The 19,561-nt window shown below is 32.4% G+C and overlaps 3 protein-coding genes across 4 annotated transcripts; 2 read left to right on the top strand and 1 right to left on the bottom strand.

The window, feature by feature from the left end:
• The first annotated feature begins 2,273 nt into the window (after positions 1-2,273).
• LOC122590045 (diacylglycerol kinase 1-like) lies at positions 2,274-5,749 on the top strand. Its single transcript, XM_043762381.1, has 7 exons — positions 2,274-3,365; positions 3,785-4,151; positions 4,232-4,308; positions 4,414-4,533; positions 4,695-4,859; positions 5,266-5,403; positions 5,524-5,749. Exons 1-7 carry the CDS (start codon positions 2,274-2,276, stop codon positions 5,671-5,673), a joined length of 2,109 nt encoding a protein of 702 aa, XP_043618316.1. The 3' UTR covers positions 5,674-5,749.
• A 2,779-nt stretch (positions 5,750-8,528) lies between these two features.
• LOC122589634 (UDP-glucose 6-dehydrogenase 5-like) lies at positions 8,529-11,596 on the top strand. Of its 2 annotated transcripts, none has more exons than XM_043761948.1 (2): positions 8,529-8,551; positions 10,037-11,596. In XM_043761948.1, the coding sequence occupies exon 2, from the start codon at positions 10,065-10,067 to the stop codon at positions 11,475-11,477; it is 1,413 nt and encodes a 470-aa protein (XP_043617883.1). In that variant the 5' UTR covers positions 8,529-8,551; positions 10,037-10,064; the 3' UTR covers positions 11,478-11,596. The 2 variants fall into 2 exon arrangements, with proteins under 2 accessions (XP_043617883.1, XP_043617882.1); XM_043761947.1 differs by lacking the exon at positions 8,529-8,551 and adding an exon at positions 9,677-9,749.
• Positions 11,597-14,022: 2,426 nt separating this feature from the next.
• LOC122587301 (40S ribosomal protein S19-3) lies at positions 14,023-15,888 on the bottom strand. Its single transcript, XM_043759427.1, has 4 exons — positions 15,717-15,888; positions 14,802-14,892; positions 14,518-14,701; positions 14,023-14,285 (listed from the first exon to the last, which is right to left on the bottom strand). Exons 1-4 carry the CDS (start codon positions 15,798-15,800, stop codon positions 14,210-14,212), a joined length of 435 nt encoding a protein of 144 aa, XP_043615362.1. The 5' UTR covers positions 15,801-15,888; the 3' UTR covers positions 14,023-14,209.
• Positions 15,889-19,561: the final 3,673 nt, after the last annotated feature.

The following is a 19,561-nucleotide window of genomic DNA, read 5'->3' as shown; positions in this document are numbered from 1 at the left end:
GTTTTTTTGTTTGAACCGGTTTTTTGGCCCATCATATATTCTCATTTCTCTCTATATATAGATGTGGATCCCGCGTAAAACGAGAGTCCGTTGAATATTTCTTTTTCAGTATGTCTAATAAGAAGAACTAATTGAAATTTGAGTAAAAATGTATGTATTTTTGTAACCAGATATGTTTTTTTTTATCTAGGCCGACAACCACTTTGCTTCCTAGCACATATTATATATATTACACACAAAAATAATACTAAAAAATTAAAATAAAATAGTTAGCAGATGATGACATTAGCATGATATTAAAAAACATTATTGGCCAGTCTACATTGCTAATAACTCGGTTTTTTTATGTTATAAGTGTATCTCCTTTAGTAGTATAAAGAAATAATGATTTTGTTTTGATATTGAAACCATATGTCATTTATAATAAAATGAGTGTTTAAGTAGAAAAACTATTAAACAATAGGCTAAGTTAAAGTCAAAAATAAAAAATCCTTAAAAGAATTTGAGAAGTTCTTAAACAACTCAAATGTTAATTAAGACTTTCATGTCATTGAATTAAGATTTAGTTTTTCTTTTTTTTTAACGTTCTTTTTTGGTCACATCCTGTTCACCCCATAGTCTCTACATCCATCGGACTTGATATCATCGCGGTGGTTCACAAGGAAAATCCTTCCGGATAGATTGCCAAATGAAACAACATCTACGACATTAAACGCCATTTGAGGTAAACATGTGCCCCTTTTAATTCAAACATTGATTGCCCAAGGAACAAGTATTAATTGAAAGTTCGAGTTGACACTCGGCTATCAACCCATTGACAAATTAAGATTAATTTTTTTTTTAAATATTAAAAACAAGATTTTATTAACATGAACTCTAGCAAAAAGCTAAAAGATACATAAAAAAAAACGCTAAATTCATCAACTTTTAATTAAGGTTTTTATTAAATTTGTGAAACATTGTACTATAACCACGTGAATACATGACTTTGTCACGTGCTCTCTCCTCGTTGACTGATCTTCGTCAATTCATAGAAGTAGACAAAATGAATCCTCGTACAATGTAGACCCTTGTCTTTTCTTTTGATGCCATACATACAAAATTCTCATTTTGTTGATCTGCTTCGCCGGTGAAAACAAAACGGAACATATATATATCTTACGAGTATTTCTATTAAAAAACAATCACCAACAAATAGCCATTTACAATATCACGTACATATATATACACTCACATCATCCTATCTACATGTATATCGTTAACATGCAAACATCAAATGATGCAATGGATCTATAAATATTTTGGCCAATACAATCCATATATATATATATATAGGTTCTTTATTTATTGTTGGCATACATGCTTCAATCTGTATATATATAAAGGTTTTGGTTTTGGTGCATGGAATCAGCATCTTTCATATCTATATCGATCATTGCATATACACACAAATATACAATTTGTAAGTATATCTATCTTTTTGTTATTTAAGATTGCTAATTGATATCTTTTCATTAATTATTCATTTTTTTTATTGACATGAATTTGGTCAAATATTAGAATGTGTTTAATGTATACTAATCTTTTTGAGAAATATATACAGAGTAGTTATATTTGTGTGACATGTTTATTTTCTATTTTGACTTTGTTAAAGCATGTTTATATCAAGAATGATTCTATTAGAAGTTCGATTGTTTGAAGTTTGAACTATTTTGGTTTTTGTTTTTGGTTATGATTTTTATTTTTGGTCCGATATCATTGACACTGACAAGACTAAAGATGTTCATTTTTTATTTTTTTTATGTTTTATTGGAACGTTTGTACAAAAGCAAAGCTTGACCATTATGATGTTTAAGCATCTTTATATATGTTACAACACAACATGAGAAGTAGTGGGATTATTGACATTATTTATTTAGTATGGTGTTACTTTTCATTTATAAGGCTTTTATTTTGCCATTACAAAAAGTACTTAAGATACGTGATTAATAAAAGCATATAATATCTCTTTTCCTTGTAGGTGATGCATCTGCGTTCGTAAGTTAGAAAACAACTTTAGATTTATCTCTCATATGCCAAATGCTGATAACCGAGCTGCCTTAGACATAGGATACTGCGTGATCAAAAGAAGTAGTGTATATCATTTTAATTCTTTAAGTTGCATTCTCTATGAGTTTGTTAGTGCGTGTAGATGATGGTTATTTTTGTGGGTTTCCCTTCAGTTAGAATCATGAGCTAGGATTTGTAGAATATAGAATACCGAAACTTGAAAAATGGACGATTATAGAGAAGAGGATCATTTCCTGCCTTCTACTTGGTTGAACAAAAGCTCATCTGAACTAGCAGAATCAAATCTCTTCATTATATCTTGCTTTATTGCTGGCCTTATCGGTATCTTGACTATCGTTTACACTGCATTTCAATGGAGAAGAAACATAAGTCTCAGTTGGACAAAAGCCATTGCAGGAACAAACAAAGATCCAAAATCAAGCAAGGATCTTGTAGCACCACATACTTGGTATTTAGAATCCGTAGCTCGTGGGAAAAGCTTAAATTGTTGTGTATGTTTAAAATCTATGTCACCGTCTCAATCTCTTGGCCCCATGGTGTCTTCAGGTAGTTTCATTCACCGTTGTAGCATATGTGGTGCGGTGGCTCACCTTAACTGTTCAGCAAATGCCAATAAAGATTGTAAATGTGTGTCTATGATCGGGTCAGACCATGTCTTGCACCAATGGGCTATTAGGTGGACAGAGGTTATTGATCAACCAGATGGAACCTCTTTTTGTACACATTGTGAAGAATCGTGTAGTGCTTCTTTTCTTGGCGGGTCACCAATCTGGTGTTGTTTATGGTGTCAACGATTAATTCATGTTGATTGCCATGGTAACATGTCTCGTGAAACTGGTGATATTTGTGATATGGGTCCTTTTAAAAGATTGATTTTATCGCCTCTTTATGTTAAGGGATTAGGTCGGTCATCATCTGGTGGAATATTGAGTTCCATAACTTTTGGAGCCAATGAGATCGCATCATCTGTTCGTGCAAGTATTACAAGTCAAACTAAGAAAAACAAGCAAGGGGATCGATTTAATATAGATGATGGTGAAGTTGGTGTAGGGGAATCGTCTACAGATGAGCAAAAAACTGATTCCGGTGACAGTGACATGATGAGCAAAAAACGGAGTTATAAAAGAAGTCACCAGAAAGATGATTCTCAGATGGTACAAATGAAGCAGATATACGAGTTGGTCAATTTGCGTTCTGATGCAAGGCCTCTTTTGGTTTTCATTAACAAAAAAAGTGGTGCTAAGCGTGGTGATTCAATAAGGCTACGCATGAATATTCTTTTGAATCCTGTTCAGGTTTGTACTTTTAAGAAGTTATAAAAATAATTCATTTATCTTCTGACCAATAGCTAAACCTGTAGGCCTAAGTTTTGATAAACTCATAGATATATGGTCAAGTTGGGTTAAATTTAATCTTCAATGGGTGAAATAGGTAAACTTATAAAACTAGCTAAAAAAACAGACATGTCAAATGGGTCATTCTAATTGAAAGGTGTCTCTAGTGTTTTTGAATGTTTAAAACATCTCAAACATATACTTCAGGAAACTTATATGATAGTAGTTAAAAAAGATATGTATAATATAATGTTATAATCCCACTTAACAAATATGTATTATCATTTTAAAATTACACATTTCGATCTATTACCTGACTTGTCTGACCACCCATGTTGCCACCACCAGCTAATGTGAGCCAAATTTGCTTTGTCTTGTAGATATTTGAGTTGAGTTCGAAAGAAGGGCCGGAAGTCGGTCTTTATCTATTTAGAAAGGTATCACATTTCAGAGTGCTTGTATGTGGTGGGGATGGTACAGTAGGATGGGTATTGGATGCCATTGAAAAGCAAAATTTTGTATCTCCACCTCCAGTTGCTATTCTACCAGCTGGAACCGGAAATGATTTGGCCCGAGTTTTAAATTGGGGAAGTGGTTTAGGCTCGGTAGAGAAACAAGGAGGTCTATGCACCATGTTGCAACACATGGAGCATGCTGCTGTAACCGTTCTTGATCGTTGGAAAATTTCAATTGTAAATCACAGGGGAAGACCCCTTCGATCCCCAAAGTTTATGAATAATTATCTTGGTAGGTGATATTGATTTTACTTCACAACTTTTCATAGATGATAATTGATTTTCATGGTAACTAGAAACATAAAAATGTAGGTGTCGGATGTGATGCAAAGGTTGCTCTTGATATTCATAATCTGAGGGAGGAGAATCCTGAAAAATTTTATAACCAGGTGAGCAGTCTTATCTATATCGAGTTTTAAGTAAATATTCAATCAATATAAATCTTGCCAATATACTTAATGGTTTAATAATGATTTTTGGGTATGTGAATGCAGTTTATGAATAAAGTCTTATATGCTAGAGAAGGTGCCAGGAGTATGATGGATAGAACATTAGCAGATTATCCATGGCAAGTCCGAGTGGTGGTTGATGGTGTTGAGGTTGATGTTCCCGAGGTTAGTTTCTGACATTCGCTAATAGTTCTCTATCAGGCAAACTTTATCTAATTTCCATGCTTAAATGTTATCTCAAGTTTATTCTTATCTGGATCGATATGTTACATTTCTTGGATTGTGATAGAAAATGAGCATTCATTTGGGAATTTTTATATTTGCAGGATGCAGAAGGCATTCTTGTTGCCAATATTGGGAGTTATATGGGTGGTGTAGACCTATGGCAAAATGAAAATGAAAGAAATGATAACTTTAATCCTCAATCTATGCACGATAAGATGTTAGAGGTCGTGAGCATATCAGGAACTTGGCATCTCGGAAAGCTCCAGGTAAACTTTTTTCGTCTTCCCTTTGCTTAATTAACTTTTGTTAAGTTCACTGTTATGTTAACCATTACATATACAAGGTGACAGTTTCGACCCATTTATACATATTGTACTTTATACTTAACAAGATTATAATACCAAGAATACACTTTATTGTTTATAAAATATATAAACAGATAATTTGCATGTCAGCCCAGCCTGGACGTGTCGATCTAAACCTAAATTGACTCGTTATGCAGTCCGCCGACTTATCCATTTTGCCACTTTTACAACACTAAAACGTTGAAATTTTTTGTCTCTTTTCCCTAGTCAAATATATTCCGTATAATATACACTCATACAATAGTTATTCCTTGCTCAAGTTGTCTTTTTTCTTCTTAGACAACCTAATTATAGTTTCGTCTAACAGGTGGGGCTTTCTCGAGCTCGAAGACTTGCCCAAGGGAAGACCATAAGGATTCAGCTTCTTGCACCATTGCCAGTTCAAGTTGATGGAGAACCGTGGTTACAGTCACCTTGCACGTTGAGCATTTCACACCATGGACAGGTACCTTCTCATGAAATACTACGTACACGAATCTAAATCAACATGCCAAATTTTCTAAAACTCTGTAAATTTCTTGTTGTCACAATGTTGTGGGGTTTGGTCATTGTTTGTGTATCACAGGCTTTTATGCTGAGAAGAACAGTCGAGGGCCCACTTGGTCATGCATCCGGAATAATTGCTGATGTGCTAGAGAATGCTGAAACAAATCTGGTGATTAATGCATCCCAGAAGCGAGCGCTTCTTCATGAAATGGCACTTAGACTATCGTAGCACCACCACATTTGTAGAATGCAAACGAACGGTCTTCACTAGGCCATGTACTTTTTACATGTGTAGATATTGGTTATTCGGGAAAAAACCGAAGCTGTTCATTTCATGTCTAGCCCATACAATACAAATATCTGAAACACGTAGCATGTTGTTATGTTCCATGTGATGTTAATGCACTTGTTTGTACTTTCAACATTTCATTGCCCAAAAAATACATTGGAATTGGATAGATTACAAAAAAGGCTTAAGCTTGAGACATCGGGCCAAGATGTGGCTCGAAAACCCAACGCTAGTTGCGTGACTTGTGTTCTTGGTTAGAAACTTTGAATCGATTATCTCAGTTTGGTTCTATATCTTTTAGATAAACACAATTAGGATACCAGATCAGTTTTAGACTGGTTTTCTAATAATTATGTTTGTGTTATGAGTGGTTTTAAACATATTAATTTTAGCGATCATCTTAAATGGTTAGATCATTGATTATATAACAACAACATCATATTAGCTTAAAACAATTGAACATTACTTCTAAAATAAGGGTATTGGTGTTTAGTTTTGGTTAAAGCTGTTACTTTCAACAGAGATCAACAAGAAGATTGATAATACTATAACAGATATATGATCATGTTCAGATGAACGTTTTTTACATTAAATTATCTTATTCCTAATATACAACCACTCAATCATAACCCAATGTAATTATAAAAGGACATTATATTGTAGCTAGAGATAAACAAGCAAATGATTGAAGTTTCTCTTTCGTAAGGTTAGATGATAACATTTGTTACATTCGAGTCATAGGTGGTAGTTTTGTTTTAACATATAAGCGTCCATATTTTTATTTTAGTTTGTACCTCAGTTGGTTTTGATCAACCCCAAGCTGAACCGATACGCCAATTTGATTAATTTTCAAAACTAATCTTGATAATTAACAACAGCATTAATTATAGTAATTGGTACCTTTTTGTTTAATTAACTTACATCATGATATTAGGTTGAGGAAGCTATATTTAGGCTTATGCGGGACCATTATCTTTCTAAGGTTACTATTAATACGAGTTAAGATATACAATTTTCTCTTTTCAAAAAAAAATATATATATATAGAATTTTCCAAAGACAACGAATAATAAAACATGCGATGCCAATTGCCACATATAAGGCCGCAAACATTGACCAAAATTAAGGCTATTTCCAATGCTAAGGACGACCTTAGTCGTTATTGAGCTGACACATCATATCCTTACAAATCTTTACACATCCAAAAAATCATTTAGTTTTACCTCCAATCATAAAAACATCTTTAGATATTTTTACATCTATATACAAACAAAAAAATAGTATTGAAGATAGCCTAAAGGCATGCCTTAGGCAAGGACATACATAAACAAATCCTTAGTTTTGGACGAACTTCAATGGCAAAAGAGACATCCACATACCACTAAGGGCAGGGCACTCAAAAACTATCCCATTAGAGATGTTCTAAGAGCATCAGGTATGGATGAAGAACGCAGGACCATCCAGAACGCCACCTCAACTCCACATCAGCTTTCACCATTTCATCAGTTTTGGGTCATTATGGATGCAGAACAACGCAGGACCCAGAACACTATTTTTTTAATTTTCTATTTACTTTGATAAATTAAAAGAAAAACCTTTTAATTCAATTATTATATAGATACCATTAATAAATAAAAGGACATATTAACTAAAATGTTAAAAAAAAAAAAAACCAAAATAATACAAACACCTGGATTTTTATTCATACATATCTACACTTTTTATTATTTGTTCACAACATACAATAAATGACTTTATCAACATTTTCATCTTGCTTCTACTTCCTTCTCAAAAATATTGTACTAACCTTTTCATTGACTTTCTCCGTTTCTTTGTTTTTTGGGTTACAAAATGAAACGAGCGATCAAAAATCCATTCTTATTTCAGAGTTGGAATGTAGATTTAAAGGTCAAAGACTTCATTGAAGATTAAAAGCTCATCAAAGAAATTAACCTTTTTGGATTGAAGAGCTTGAAAACTCTAAAATGGGTTTCTGAGATCTGTTGTCGCTGATCAAATAACAACTGGATCACCGCCTCCTCTTCTTCTTCATTTTTTTCTCTCTCTCTCTCTCTCTCTCTCTATATATATATATATATATATATATATATATAACAAATATTACCAACACAAAAAGACAATAGAAAAGAAAGCATCGACAAAGAAACAACGGATCTTGATGTAGTATTCGCGGCCGGACAGGGGAGGGATGGAACTGTGTTCTGTGCTGATTGCCATGTAGTCATCCGGGGTCGGCATTTTAGCTCCATACCGTATACTCTAAGCTTGATACATTAGCTTAAACTGATCGAACAGAACTGGATTTGGACAGTTTGACAAGTCTGCTTTTCTAATCCTTCGGCCTTTGGGCCAGTATTATATTTCACCGGATTTTTCCAGTTGGCCCAAATTTATGCTCCAATCGGGCCGTGAATAAATCCATTCAAATACAACATGATCAAATCTTGTTGTATCAATTTTTTAGTATATTAGCAAAAAAAGGAAAAGGAAAAGAAAAAAATACTATTCGTACGGTACGTATTATCAGTTTTGTTGCAAAGAAAGTAGAGGTTTAAGAGACTAGATAACTATTAAAGTACATGTTAATGAATAATATTTATGTTATATGCTTAACATATTCCCATAGAAATAGGCTAAATTATAACCATTTAATTCGTTCATAATAAATTTTAAAATTGAGATTAAAAAGATCTAAATATATAACCATGGTTCAAATTTTCAATTTTTTTCATCTTGACACATGAAAGCCAACCACCACCACCTTCACCTTTAGCATCCGAATTCAAGCCAATTTACAGGTAACCGACACGTTTAATCTCTTCTTCTTTCGTTCCTTTTTTTCTTTCAAAAAGTAAATTAAGTTTCTTTTTAGTCCCGACTGTTCACATTCTATCTTTTTCCTTTTTAATCATCCAACTCTTCTTTTAATCTAAAGATGGTAAAATTAAAACCCTAACGATTACCTTGCAAATTAATGTCTCACAAATTTCTTGTACTATACCTTAGGAAAACATGTGCTTTGACAACGAAATTATAACAGATATAGAGTTGTTTTACTGTTTGTATTTTACCAATGACAAGTACATGAAAATATATGAAAGACTATCAATCGCACATACTCAACCTATTTTCATCGATTGTATGTGTTAAATTTTCAATTGCTATTATTATCGATAGTAAAATCTTACATGGACTTAATTATTCCAATAATATTTAAATGAGTTTTTTGGGCAGCCTTGGAGAATGGCTAAAGATTAATGTTCTTGAAGAGTAATTAAACACTCAAAACACCTTCATTATATAAAAGTTTCACAGTTTTGTTACTTTTGTGGAATGTTTTTATTTTTTTAATATCATTGAGGGGAATGGGTTGATAAATGTTTAGATAAAAAGTAGTCTACCGATGATAGCAACTCTTGTTCACCTTGTGACTCACAAACAACATATATCTCATCATCACAACTTTCACTTTAGTACTTGCGTAACATGATTCAATGACTTAGTATGTTAAGCAAGAATCATGATCTAAACTTGGGTTTCAATAAAGCTCACAATTTTTTAATGGGTTTTCATCAAATTCATATGGAATGTAAAAAAAACCACTGAAATTGACTATTTATTCAAGTCAACTCATGACATCCAATATAGGTTCCACACAACCCCTCCTAAACAAAGTAGTCCTTAAAACCTAAGTTCTAACTTTTTAAGGATTTTAGTATTGCTTGTAATCAATTCAAAATGCAAATTAAAATGAGAGTAGATGAGCAAAAATAAATAAAGTATCCCTTGTTAAATTCTGAAAGGGACATTTGTAAATGTATTGAATAATGAATATGATTTTGACACTTTGCTTAGTTTTGGGGTTTTCAGAATAAGAGAGAAAATTTGAGTATTTAAATATCTCATGTGTTGCTTCCACGTATGTGAAAACACAGAAGAAACACTGTATTTCACAAACACTCCAAACTTCCTTTCTTTTCTTTCTTCCCAACCAAGGTAAATGCTGTTTGTTCCAGTTTCCATTAATTATTCATTTCTTACTTGTTTTCTTGATTCCATTTTTGCACTTATCAGGCCAATTGTTATGTTAATTAGTTTATAGAAACTTCTATAACAAATGCCTTGCTTTTCAATAATGTTGGAAATCTAGTAGCGGTGGTTTTAGCCAGACATTAATCACCCTTTAATTAATGATAATATAAAAACTTCATTAACATGAACTTTATGTATAAGTTAGATAATGAGATAAATTAACAAATTCCCTTATCTATGATGTTTTGTAGGCTACATTAATTTCCTCTGTTATTCAATATGGTGAAAATATGTTGCATTGGAGCTGGATATGTTGGGGGTCCAACAATGGCTGTGATAGCACTCAAGTGTCCCACAATTGAAGTAGCCGTGGTCGATATATCGGTCCCTCGGATCACAGCCTGGAACAGTGACCAGCTTCCAATTTATGAGCCCGGGCTGGACGATGTGGTGAAATCATGTAGAAACAAAAACCTGTTTTTCAGCACTGATGTTGAGAAACATGTTGCTGAAGCTGACATCATTTTTGTCTCGGTTAATACCCCGACAAAGACCCAGGGTTTAGGTGCAGGGAAAGCCGCTGATCTGACGTATTGGGAAAGTGCAGCCCGAATGATTGCTGACGTGTCAAAATCCGACAAGATTGTGGTTGAGAAATCAACTGTCCCGGTTAAGACAGCTGAAGCAATTGAAAAGATCTTAACTCATAACAGTAATGGGATTAAGTACCAGATCTTATCTAATCCGGAATTTCTAGCGGAAGGGACGGCGATAGAAGACCTTTTTGCCCCTGATCGTGTGTTGATAGGAGGGCGAGAAACACCAGGAGGGCAAAAAGCTATAAAAACTTTGAAAGAAGTTTACGCGCATTGGGTCCCTGAGGAGAGGATCATTTGCACGAATTTATGGTCAGCCGAGCTGTCCAAGTTGGCAGCCAACGCCTTTTTGGCACAGAGAATATCATCTGTGAATGCCATGTCAGCGCTGTGTGAAGCCACTGGCGCTGATGTGGCAGAGGTGTCCCACGCCATAGGCAAGGACACCAGGATCGGACCTAAGTTTTTGAACGCGAGTGTTGGGTTTGGTGGATCGTGTTTCCAAAAAGATATCCTTAACTTGGTTTATATATGTGAATGCAATGGATTACCTGAAGTTGCAAACTATTGGAAACAAGTGATTAAAGTTAATGACTACCAAAAAGCCCGATTTGTTAACCGCGTCATTACTTCAATGTTCAACACAGTTTCGGGTAAAAAGATTGCTATTTTTGGGTTTGCTTTCAAGAAAGACACGGGTGACACGAGGGAAACCCCTGCAATTGATGTTTGTCAAGGGTTGTTAGGAGACAAGGCTCGGTTAAGCATATATGACCCACAAGTAACTGAGGATCAAATTAGGCGTGATTTAGCAAGTAACAAAGTTGACTGGGACCATCCGGTGCAGGTACAACCTATGAGCCCAAGCTCGGTGAAGCAAGTGATTGTGACATGGGATGCATACGAGGCGGCTAAGGGGGCTCACGGGCTATGCATATTGACCGAATGGGATGAGTTCAAGAAGCTGGATTATCGCAGGATTTACGATTACATGATGAAACCGGCGTTCGTTTTTGATGGAAGGAATGTGGTGAAGGCTGAAGAGTTGAGGGAGATTGGGTTCATTGTGTACTCAATTGGGAAGCCATTAGAATGAATCCATGGCATTTCTGTAGTTGCTTAATGTAAAATGAGGAGCCATTTGTTTGCCTATTTTGACTTATGTTTTTCCTACCTAGTAAACCATTAATAAACATAATAAATTACATTGACAAATCTTTGTCCTTGTTTCATGGTCTTTTTGGAACCATGAAATGTAAGTTTGTCTTTTTTTTTTTTACATATTAAAATTTTTCATAGTCATATCAGTTGTATATTATTCCCAATAAGTTAGTTATGTCATCAAATAATTCCAATAGCAGATATGATACATGAGAATAACTTGAAACAAGCTTTAATGGAAAGTATGTGATTTGGATTGAATTGCAATAAATGGTAATGTTGTCAACTTGTCATATTCTACGCCTTTCAAAAATGACCCACCCCAATTATGTTAGGTGACCTTTTTTTGACTTTTATAATACGAGCTGTTTCTTGAAAAAATTTTACAGCAATTGAACCATTCTGTTACTCGAAAGTTATTGTAGGAAGAACTTCATATATATAGCATAATTAACTTTTGTATAATTTCAGCAGGGTTTTCTAAGAAAGAAAAAATATAGAATTAATTCTTGTGAGTTTTCTTTTATTATAGTTTGAGTCATTCGATGTGCCAGGGAAACTTTATCTACCTGATTGCGTAATGGAAGGTTTGAATTGCATGACCCCATAAATTAAAAAGACTCAATGACTACAATAAAGATAAACGAGCTTCACTTCGAATTTATAATTCCCTTAACTAGATGGACGTCCGCAAACGCAAATTACAAACATGTTCTACGCTTATCATTTAATTCAAAGGTTATTCACAAAAAAAGTTTCGTTGTATGTGTGTGATGATAGTTTTGAGGGTTTGAAATATTTTAAAGGTATTATAGTCTAATTGTGTATATGATATTGTAATATATAGAAGTTGTGATATATAATCTTTTTAAGTTCTTAATTTATACCTACATATGAAAACTTCATTTATTTATGGAAATCTTAAAATTACTCTATGCAATATGACTATAATACTCCTACTCTTTTCTTACATTGTCATTTTCTTTATTCGTTAATTTAATTATTTCCACTAATATATCTAAAATACCATTAATGAAATAAATTACACCACCAGTATCTCAAATCTTAAAATAATTACACTAACCACTATTAATTACATTTACATCAATAGCCTATACGGCTATACTATTCGTCGTCACCACCATCAATTGCTGCTGCCATTCGTGACCACTGTATTGCTGCCACCGCCGACGCATTGTACGGGCACCAAGTTACTTAAAAATGGAGGTATACTTTGTTTTATAAGGGATTATAGATTATAGATATGGTGGTGGATGATCAATCTTTCTAAAAAGTGTCTCTCTGCACTCGGATTGCTGCTAATAAAATGATCATTGATTAATGTTTAGTTTATAACACGACAAACTTTTGAAATAAACTTTTACACATATCTAATTACTAGTAATGATAATAAAATAACAAAATTTATAAAGTTATATGAATCATGTCAAAATAATATCAGAAACTACAGAGTGCGTTTCACTTCTACACCATTGCCGACCGTAACAACTACAGTATAAAATCCAAGCTTGTGTGACTACAAAGAGGACACGCTCAATGACTTTGAACCACCCATTAGACCAACTAGAATTAAAACATTATGATTTTTACACTTAACCATGTGATCATATTATTAATTGGCATGTCGACTTTCAACTATCAACCAAAATTTAATTAACTCTAAACATAATAGACTCTAAGCTTGTGCTTCGATGTAATTCTAGCTCACATAGCTAGAGCTTATTGGCCAGAAAGTCAGAAATATGGTCGTGAAGTAATACTAATTCAGAAAACTTTGCTCAAAGAAGCTTGATTCGTGTTGAGTCCAACTAACACACCAATTTTAGGTTCAAGTTGTTATAAACTCAACTCTTAAGTTGGAAAATAACAAATATAGTCTAACTGCCGTGATCAATATGTTTAAATATTTCCAACACAAGAGGTGGTTATGTTTAAGATAAAACTTCCACAAAGTCTTGATCTAAATTAAAATCTACTGTACAAATTAATTAGTAATAAAAGACCAACTACATTTCATTATTGATTTAATTTGTTGCATAACATAGTCAAACATTGGTATAAAATTGTGAATTAAGCCAACATATGCCAGATTATAATCTATGAGTTTTCTCAATGACTTGTTAGAGAAAAACTTTGTATTAATCAATTTTTCTATCGAGATATTGTCAGATTAGACTCCCAACCTGCAACCAAAAGGCTACTGAATTTTTCAAGGCTTCATGGTTAACAAGTGAAGCAAAGCTCATTGACTATGAAATATGAATCAACCAACAGATGAAGTTAACATTTCCATTAACAAGTATTTGACCTGTTTGCTACGTGCATTTTCTAATGTTGAACCAACTAATATCCAAAATTTTGTTACCAAAAGCCCTTTTGTGAACAACTGAAGTAAAAAATCATAAAACTATTAATTAAAGTTTAGTAGCCTGGTGCAGAGACCCACAACACAATAAACATAATCTCAAAACATCAAATAAGATATCTGGGTGAAAAAGACAATGTCGAAAGGTGAAGACAAACTTTAAAACTAACCAACAAAAATAACACAGATGAAATTATCTCTGATAGGCATAGCAGAATATAAATCAAGATCTCATGTGTTGTGATGTGTCCATTACAAACTGCATTTTAGATGTGCCTAGCTCAAGGGGTAACAACTACTACTCTTCCTGCAACTTGATCAAGATCTCTCCGTCCATTCGATGTAATCTTTCTCCCACTGATGAGCATAAGGACAAGAGTAATTACAAATAGGAGTCTATAAGATACGATTTATCTTAATGCACTTGTGGTAAAAATTATACATTTTAGCCTTAGCTTTACATATTAGTTGATGTCCTCATAATTATCATTCAATTACAGCCTCCCTCTTATCTGATTATGACGCTCTAACTTCAACTAAAGTTGATTAATGGCAAAAGGCAAAATAGAGTAAACGTAGAAAAACTAACCCCTTTGCGTCAAAGTCAACAATGTTCATGGTCTGCAACTGTTGTAGAATGTGACGGGCAATGCCACCACTACTCTTGCTGAAGTGAGGTGGAGCACTACCATTTCTCTTGCGACCACCATAAATTCTCTGAAAAGCACCAACACCAAGTCCTCCTCTCAAGTAAATCTTCCTTGCCATGGATGCTGAGATACACAACAAATTTAGAAAAAAGTAATCAGCGGCATAAAACTTGATTTTTACGTCACTACATGTAGAAGTTTTGAGAGCAGAAAGCAAATTTACCAGCTCTGATGTAGTACCAGTCAGGGTCATATGGTGCAAGTTCCTTAAATGGAGCAGTCTTCACAATATCAGTCCAGAGTGGAAGCTCCATCTGTCAACATGTAGAAAACGGAAATGCATCAACAAAAACTACCTTTAACAACTACAAAGAAACAACGATAAAGTAATACACGGTTCGACTTTCTACTGGAAAAACACAATGCACATAAGCAATGTCTGGTCACATTGCCCAGAAACCAATTTTTCCCATCAAACCAATGGCGTTGATAAGATAAAATGTACCGGCAAAAGATATAATATAAGGGCTTAGATAACAACTTTACATATGAAAAAGAACAGCCACCCTTACATCAGATAAAAGTGCGAGCCAAACTTACAGCTAATGCAGATAAAGATATCCTGAGGCCAAATTCTCATTACGAAGTAAAATTATGCTTCATAACAGTAAACTAGATGACTCTGGTAACAACATTTACAAACTTTAACTAGCGGGTTGCAACTTGCAAGATAAGTCATCGAAAGCGCTAGCTTGCATCACAACAGCTATGACTAAATCAAGTCCATATTATGGTAAAAAAAATTACTCGTACTATAATATAACCAATCTAGTCTTAGCCATATATTAAACTAATCAACAAATCATCCAAAATATACTTTACAAGCCAAAATATTTATACAGTTTAAACGCCTATAAACTATATGTAAAAACTAATAAATATATAAAATGTAAGTCAGCAGAAAAATAAAAATGTACTCCGGAAGTTAACAATCAAATGTAAATTAAACTCCATACAATGTCAATAAGAATATAACTTACCTAAATATAATAATACATACATATATATATATATATACACACAGTTTAAGACCTAGATCAATTAATATTGACTAGGAAAAAGAGATTTAAAAAAGAACCTTGCCGGAGCGTTTGAGATGAGCGGCATAAGCCTTGACAAATTCATGAGGAGAAACGTCTTTCACAGTTCTGGCCGTCTCCATTTTCAGGCTGCTGTTGTGGTTGCTGCTGCTGATACGGCGGCCTTAGGGTTTTGTGTGTGTTTAGTGTGTGCGACTGTAAAGGAGTTGTGTTAAATGCCTGTATTAGGGTTTAATAGCATTTGTCTGCACCAAGCGGAATTTTTCTATTTTGGGCTTCGAAGCCCATATTCTCAAGTTTTTCTATCAAGGCCGATGTATATGCTGATCCATTAAAATCAATCAATCAATCTCACTAATAATTTATCTTAATCTTAATCTTAATCTTAATCTTAATCTTAATCTTATTTTAATCTTAATCTTAATCTTAATATATACTATACGACAGTTGAACTAATGACTAATTAACCAATCACATCGTTCAATTTCATCAAATTGACTTTTGATGATGTCATCATTTAGATAAACTACAAACTAAAAATCCTATTAATCATTATCCAAATATATTATTATATTAATATTTATATTAAATTGTAGAAAAAGTCTCATAAATTTACATTTTTTGTTTTTCATCAATAGTTTACACTTTTTATCCCTGAATAATTAATTTATATTTATTTTTAGTCATCAACTTGAGAGAATTTTTTAAAATTTACAATCATTTAATTAAATAAAAAAAATTTAACATATGAAATATTTTCTACAAAAATATTTATTTGAAAATCTAATGACTTATTAACAAATATTAGAAAAGTCCTAATTGTTATCAAAAAATATAAAAACAATCTTAATTATTATCATAGAACAAGTGATTGAAAATAGACATATGCGTGTTATGAACGTGCATGATGATTAAATACATATACTTGAATGTCAAGTTCGGGATCACAAATATGTTTATATTTTAATTCTTAATTATTTTTTCTAATAATATCATATTATGAGTACATCTGTTTCAAAATATATTATAATGAAAAAATTATTATATATAGCATGTGTCTTGTGAAATGATTACGGCAAACAATTCCATCAATATGTCTAGGCTAATAATGACAGTGAGGAACCTATGATTATTGTACTACAACTTGCAAAATATAACACTTAAAACCGTGTTTTTTTAAAATTGTAAGCTTTTATGACTTAAATGTATGAAGCTCTAATATTGTTAATATCGTAAATCCCGTATCCAGTGTTGGACACGGGTCTAAAATCTGGTTAATCATTATTTGATACCGATATCATCTCTGTATTATTGCCAAAAACACTTTAAAAATCATTAAAACTTGTTAAAATTTAAGTGCTATTATAACTTTATATATGGACATAATATCGACCATAAAAATAATTTATGTTATGGGTCATGTTTAGTTTTAGTGAACATCAAAATAATTTTCACCATATTTAGTGGACAAGTTGTCAAAGTCCCGACCATTCTTATGTGATAATGAATGCACAAAATGGATATGAAATCAACTAGATAAATGCTCGTATGATGTGATGGTTTCGTATGATGTGATGGTATGACGACGGTGACAACGGGTAATGGTAATGATGTGGTTGTTAATGTAAAAGTGATTGATATAAAAAAAAAAGACAGTGTAGTTATTTTAAAGGTTGTGAGGTGTCTGCTGTAAATAATTTCATTAAGTAAAAATGTTCAAATTAGTGAACAGAATAATAAAGTATTTTGAGGTTATCAACAACTTAAACGGAAAATTTGGATGAAATAAATACATTATAATAGAGTAGAGATTGATATATTTCACATTTCAAAAGTAATTTTTGTATATCTTTTATAATGTGAAATCTTGCTTTTAAGCACACCAAATTCACATTTTTAGACATCACAGGACATTAAGTGTATGAAGTGGAACATTTATGACTTTCCTTTTATACACCATAAATCGATCACCATGATCGATCTAATACCATCCAAAACTGGTCAAGCTTTTGGTTATCACTAGTGCCATACAAAATACATCGTGAATTAAGGACACTTTCTGCTAATAATAGTGTGTATTGTAACTTATAAGTGAATCAATGTACTTACCCTTTATTTATTAATACACGTTATATATCCATACGTCCATAACAAAAAGATGAATCAAACCTAAATACCAAAATAATCGAATTATTTTTCACACTTACTCACATGTCTATGACCAATTTCTTTCTTTTAGTTAATTAAGCCACATTATTTGTGACCTCTCATATGCCTATTCACTCGATTTTTTATATATCGCCATGGTTCCAATAAGTTGAATCATTTTATTGTTGTATGTTGATGAAGTGTGCTAAATGGTTGGTATAGCAGTCTCAAATAGAGCATTAATATTACATCACTCAGCTCAAAGTTCATTACATATTGTAAGCCTCTTCATTACTATTTTAGGCATCTTAATACAAGGGGATAAACATGCTTTACTAACTATATATCAAGTTATATGGTACGAATATTAATTTTCCTTAATATATCCTCTATCCTTAAAGGCAGTGAATTTCATGCATAGAATAATACCTCATCTACAATGTAATACAGGCAATGAAGCACTCATAAACACAATGACATAATTTGGTTTGGTTGGTTGATTTTATTTTTTATCAAATGTGTTTGCATTTGTCCATATCTAATATATATACTAAAAGAGCAACCTAAATTCTAAAATGGAAAAATAATAACCATTGGATGAAATTTAATTTTGAATATGAGCCTTTAGATGAATATGATGATGTCACATTTGATTTAAGAATTAGTCAATATCAATATTAATCCTTTTACTTTTTATTTTAATTAATGTATACCCTTACGTCTTTCATTAGTATCCAAAAGTAGCTTGAAAGTATTTAATGACATTGGAATTTTATTAGTTAGTATTTGTATTGAAATAAACATTTTAATTTTTAGTAAAATTTAATTTTATATAATTGTAATATTATCTTTTGTTTTAATCGTTTGAAAAACACATAGAGAAAAAAAACGAACATATATTAATATAGATCTAATGTAAGTTTACATGTATACATATAAGTTTACAATTTTTATCCACATGAATTTCAAATTTAACATTTTTTTTAACAACTCCAAATAAGAGTTGGTAAACATGTTGTCCATAAAAGTCATGGTCACAAGTTTGATTCTTATTAACGCATGAGAGTGTTTATAACTTTTAAAACTAACATAATACATACACAATATATTAAGATAAGATAAATATATTATGTCATAAAAAATCATTAATATTGGTTGAGAAGTATATAATGTTGCGGGACAGGTGGTGGTGGTGGTGGATAGATGGTGGCGGCGACGAGTCGAATATGATTGGTGGCAGTGGCGGTGACGGTGGCAAGTAGTACAGGTTATTAATGTAAAAGGGGACGTGTAGTCATTTTTGGAGTTAAGGGAGATGCTATAAATTATATTTATTAAGGTTAATACAGGTTTTTCAAGTAAATATTAAAAGTATTTCTAATGGAAATATTTAAAATAGTGAATAAAAAGAAAGAGTATTTTAGAGTTAACAACTACTTAGTCGGGAAAAAAAAGAGAAACCCAATGTTTTATAATATATTTTGATAAATACATTTATATTATTAATTATTTTATCTTTCATTCAAAATCCAATAGTTCTTGGGAAAAAAATAATTTGTAAATTAACTTATTTTGATCTGATAATAATTAACTGGATATTATAAGTACTGAAAATATACCTGGACAATGTGTGATGGTGGATAAGTCTTAAATTTTTTAAATTTTGGGAATATCAAATTCAAGAATAAAATTTGTAAACTATAATTAAAACATGAAGCAAGTGGTGTCATTAATG

The sequence above is a fragment of the Erigeron canadensis genome, chromosome 2, assembly GCF_010389155.1.
Source record: "Erigeron canadensis isolate Cc75 chromosome 2, C_canadensis_v1, whole genome shotgun sequence".
In the NCBI taxonomy this organism is placed as follows: Eukaryota; Viridiplantae; Streptophyta; class Magnoliopsida; order Asterales; family Asteraceae; genus Erigeron; species Erigeron canadensis.
This window is presented reverse-complemented; position numbering and strand designations above follow the sequence as displayed.